The sequence below is a fragment of the Pelmatolapia mariae genome, linkage group LG23, assembly GCF_036321145.2.
Source record: "Pelmatolapia mariae isolate MD_Pm_ZW linkage group LG23, Pm_UMD_F_2, whole genome shotgun sequence".
Classification (NCBI taxonomy): Eukaryota; Metazoa; Chordata; class Actinopteri; order Cichliformes; family Cichlidae; genus Pelmatolapia; species Pelmatolapia mariae.
The window spans coordinates 38,472,447-38,477,857 of NC_086246.1; the positions used below are offsets into that span (position 1 = coordinate 38,472,447).

Consider the following 5,411-nt stretch of genomic DNA (forward strand, 5'->3'; position numbering starts at 1 on the left):
GCCAGAACACTCTGGAATGCACACAAAGTCTTTGCAGACTCCTAAAGATCACACATCCTATCACTACACAATCGATTATACACCTCTAAGCATATATGGTTAAATATTTCCCAATACAAATGACAATAATAAAATATAAATCCAACATCACCACCCTGTATTGTCATTTTTTAAGGCTATTTGGCGTGTACATATCTTCAGCTCTACACCACTTGTAAACATTTTCAGTGCAGGCTTCATTCATACACAAACTTTAGCCGTGGCATCCATGTCACTCTGCTGCAACAGTATATAGTTGGTAAAGGTGCTAGCAATCATTTTATTGACCATCGATCTTACACATGGCAAAATGCAACCTGTAAACAAGCAAAACAATGCCAACAATGTAAGAATGGGAGTCAAAAACTTTAAGAACATATTCCACCATGGTCCAGATGTCAACCAGGCTGTCCAGCCTTGTGACGTGTCTCCTCCTGATGTGTGGTCCACCACATATTTCTGCAGAGCAGTTAAGTTCTGCAGTGCTTCATAGATGTCTCTTCCAGTTGTTCCCATCACTGTTCATAGGACCAGAGTCCAAATGTATGTAGAATAGGCATTCAAACATACCAGTTGGTTTTGTTGTTTGTCAATGAGGCTTTCAGCTATCTCCAAAGCTGCAGGCCTTATCAGCACTCTTGTTTTATGGCCTCTACCAACCCCCATCACCTCACTTCAGGCATTCGTCCTGTGGGGGTTACTTATGACTCCTCCATTGTCCATCCTCTGCAGAAAAACCCCTCTGTGGAAAGGGTGTTGGATCCAGTTATCTTACTGCTGTTATGATCCCAGTCTTCAGAGTGTCATCGTATGCATAGTACAGTGACACAGCATTAGTTATGTTCATAGGAAATTGCTGCCGTCACCACCATAGCTTCTAGTTCCTGTGCTTTTCACAGAATCATGATGCGCTGTCGATGGAGCGTGGCATGCTCCCCTCATCCTTCATGTGCCCGTCTGTTGTCCACAATCTCCTCTGTTGGCCTCTAAAAAGCCCCCTTGGCACAACTCTCATTCCAACGCAGCTTCATGGTCCTTGCTGTGAGGACCATGAAATGGTAAACCCAGAAATCCTGTGGTAGAAAAAACATCAACCATTAGTGTGTCCTGGTGTAACACATCATTAGACCACATGATGAAACACATGATTATCCCTCTGCTGTAGAAAAGAGAATGTAAATGTTAGCGCTGCGCAGGTGTATAAACACTTTCTCACAGTGATCTCTGTGAGCAACACAAGGTAGTGAATAACACACCCCTGGTAGATTCACAGACACAGAAAGTGGCATTTAAAAGGTTAAATCGGCACGGCCCAAAGCTCACGCAAACTAGGATGTTGCTGTCATCTTTCTGCTCCCGTAAAAAGGAAACACACGTAGATTCATCCACACCTTTGTCAGGTGGGGGTTAACTTCACACAGTGGTGTTACGTCAGTCAAGTCTTGTCAGCTTTTGTCAGCTTTTTTGTCAGGATGTGGGTGTGAATGCCAGAACACTCTGGAATGCACACAAAGTCTTTGCAGACTCCTAAAGATCACACATCCTATCACTACACAATCGATTATACACCTCTAAGGATATATGGTTAAATACAAATACAAATACAAATGACAATTTCCCAATATAAATGACAATAATAAAATATAAATCCAACAGACAGCCACTTTAGTGTTCAAGCAGTACAAAAAAAAATCAAACAAACATCAATAAACACCCACAAATATTTTTTTTAACATTTTAAATATTGTATAACAAGACAAAACTGCAAACGTGATCGCAATTTTCACTCTTAACTAACTGAAGCCTTTCATTGAACTAGCAAATAAACACATTGGTACTTAGTCTCTGGCCAGATGTGGCAGCACTTTGGCTATCATTTTATTCATATTTAACAAAATAAAAATGCAGACATAAGTTTTGCAGACACATTAGTTTTTGAATCTCTTACTGAACTAACATAGCTAGTCCCTCAGCATCTTTGCACTCTCTGCTCATATTGCCTTCATATTAATTAATTTTTTGCTTTTCAAAGAACTTAACATTGTACTCAACAACAAACAAATCCTTCTTAACAAAAAAACTAACTTCAAGGGCCAAATTGCATTATATTTCTTCACATCAATATCCGGTTGTTGAGTGATGATGTTTGAACACTGCTTCTGGGTCCAAACTACTCTGCATTTATTAAGGCTGTTGTGTTTTAACATATTTTAATGTTTTGTATCTTGTTCTATTTAATCTGAACAAGCCCCCGTGCTGCCCGGTCTGCGAGTTTTAGACCCCTGCCCTAGAATAACTGCCAAGACACAAGTGAATGACTCAAACAAGTCAGGAATTGTAGTCTTGTTATGGAAAATCTTGAGTAAACTGCAGCAACCAGGTGAGCGTATCTTTGAAGTGAGGTTTATTAAAAAGAAAAGAAAACACTGCAGTGGAGAAAATGTTCAGAGCAAACACCAAACAATTTTCTGAAGAAGGACACCGCCCTGGACCATTTTATGCCTTCCCAGAACACTCTCAAACAAAGAACATTCCACAGCACATCATATATCTCTATACCTTCAATCCAGCTCATCCGTGCCCCTCTCCCACACAAAGTTACGACCACTCTCACCTCCCTAAAAGCAGGATGTTCTGGAGATCTTCAAGTCTACAATGCACCCTCTGTGAGGTGTAATAAAACCTGAGGTCCACTTGTGAGAACATTCCACATATACGTATACAAAGAGGTGTCAGGAGTGATTTTGCTATACTAAAGTGATGTAATTAAAATATGTGATCAATACATAAAAATAAAGAATTTCCAGTACAGTCTCAAAGAAGACAGTCACCAGAACACTGCACAAGAATTGACTTGCAGAACAAGAAAAAAAGAAACTTTCAAGTTAGACTGATGCATGCTAAGGACAAGCTGAAAAAATATTATATATGCTTGAAGCACGTCCTTTGGTCAGATGAGATGAAAAAAAAAAAGAGCTCTTTAGGCATCAACAGGAAGATGCATTTGGAATCGGGGATTTCTTCAAGGTGGAAAAAAATCATGAAGAAAGGAGGATATGTGAAGATTTTGAAAGAAATCCTCAAGCAGTCAGCAGTAAAACTGGGTTATTGTCATTGCTTTGTCTTCCAGCATGACATCGACCCAAAACATACCTGGTCAAGAACTGCCTCCAGAATACCAAAAGGAATGTTACTGACTGGCCTGCACGACGCCCTGACTTTAAAATCTGTGGGGTGAACTGAAGATCAAGACCCATGCCAGAAGACCATAAAAGAAAACGTTGGGAAAAGTAGAATGGTCGGGGATTCCTCAGCAGATAAATGTGAGACTTGTTGAAAAATACATCAAATGACTGCAGGTTGCTATCAGCAAAAAGGATAAATAATTTGTAACATAATGTGAAAGGCTTTTGAGAAGAATTTAATTTCTGTGTGCAAAGCAGTGTGTTCCTGGCTGATGATGCACTGTACTTATGATAAGCAAGACCATGCAAAGATAACACAAGTTTTAAATATGCAAACATACAGGTAGCAAAGGAAGTGGTCAAAAGGCAAAAAAAGTCAGATGATAATCATACTTGCCAAAAAGCAGACTGCTCTATAAAAGGCTCAACCCGAGACTCCTACAGTACAAACAAAGGTTAACCATTTTGCTGGCATCATGTTCGGTCTGCAGAAATTTCTCCTCCTCCTTGTTCTGACCTGCTTTGGACAACTCGGTAAGAATCACAAGTCCTTGTTGTTATTCTTCAACCATTTAATGAAGCATCCATTTAATTTTCCTTTTTTTTCTTTTACTTTCTTCAGTGCATGGCATCATACATGGAGGAAAAGCCCCGGAGGGTTCAATGCGATATATGGTCTCTGTGCAAAACAACGGCGGTCATGTGTGTGGAGGGTTTCTCATCACTAATAACTTTGTGGTCACTGCCGCACACTGTATTCACGAGTGAGTAACCAAACATCTTCTGCTTAAGTCTCTTTCTTAAAGATAATTCTTTGCCTTTATAGATAGTGGAGCAGTGAAGATTAGACAGGAACATGAGTAGAGAGCAGGGAAAGATGCGCAGCAAAGCTCTGCTCAATTTCAGTCATGTGGCACATGGTTCACTGCCAAACCAGTGAGCTAAACGGACGACCTTCTGCTTCAATCTCTGATTCATGCCATTAAAAAAGATTTAAAAAATGAATTGAAAACCTCTTAATGATTATTCCTTCAGCTACCCCACGCATGTTGTTCTTGGCAACCACAATCTCAAGAATGGCCAAATAGTAGAGATTGAAAAAAAATTCGTCCATAACTGTTACGAAAGCCCTGAGACGGGTGATGACATCATGCTCCTACAAGTAAGTACATCTTTATATTGACAACAGTTTCACACGAAATATATTTGTGGTCTTATTTATATTTTAACTTTATGTTATGTGTGTCCAGTTGGCAACCACAAACAGTCTACACGATGTAATTCAACTTCCGCATGCTGAAATAGATCTAACAGCAAATGAAGTGTGCCAGGTGGCTGGATGGGGAAAAACTATGAGTGGTGGTAAATATGTTGGTGAGCTGAGGGTGGTGGACGTGTCTGTCATTAACCCGCAAGTCTGTAAGAATCAATGGCCTCAACTTCCTGCCAATGTTACCTGTGCAGGTGGATATGGCACAAGCAAAGGATTCTGTCAGGTATGTATTCTGTCCAATGTCAGCAGGTTTCTTTTTGATAAATGTACTGTATTAAACACTTAATATAAACTGACCAATTAAAATACTTCCTCCTCACAGGGTGATTCTGGTGGTCCTCTGGTGTGCAAAGGGTTTGCTGTTGGTATCGTTTCTTTCAACTACAACAGCAATTGTAACTACCCAGATAAACCCAACGTCTACACGGACATCTCAAAATACCTCCAGTGGATCGACAAGATTCTACAAAACCACAAAACATTTTGAGTAAAATCCCTGAAGTTTTGCTTTTCGCATTATTGAAATGTCAGCATTTCTGATTGCTCTGTCAATGTAGCCAAGACAGAAATTAAAAATATTCCCTGCATAAAACTGTGGTTTTTCTTCTGTAAAGTGATCATTTTAGCATTTAGCTCAATTTCCACAAACTGAAATAGAATATTTAGATTTGTAGTCTGAGGTCATTGTGACATCTACACTTATTCTTCATTCAAATTAGTGAACCTGTATGAGAAAGAATCACTGTGACAAATTAAAAATTATTAAGTCAATATTGATGAGGAACTACTGTGATAATCATATATGAAAAAAATACAAATGTGTTTAAAAATTCTGGGGCATAAACAGAACAAACATTTAAATTTTGTTTTAATAAACTGTCCTGTGCTCCTACTACATCTGGATTATTATCTGT

At 39.2% G+C, this 5,411-nt stretch overlaps 1 protein-coding gene across 1 annotated transcript; it reads left to right on the top strand.

Moving 5' to 3' along the window:
- Positions 1–3,700: 3,700 nt before the first annotated feature.
- On the top strand, positions 3,701–4,984 carry LOC134621248 (trypsin-like). The gene is made up of 5 exons (XM_063467676.1): positions 3,701–3,758; positions 3,847–3,988; positions 4,260–4,386; positions 4,475–4,720; positions 4,820–4,984. Exons 1-5 carry the CDS (start codon positions 3,701–3,703, stop codon positions 4,982–4,984), a joined length of 738 nt encoding a protein of 245 aa, XP_063323746.1.
- Positions 4,985–5,411: the final 427 nt, after the last annotated feature.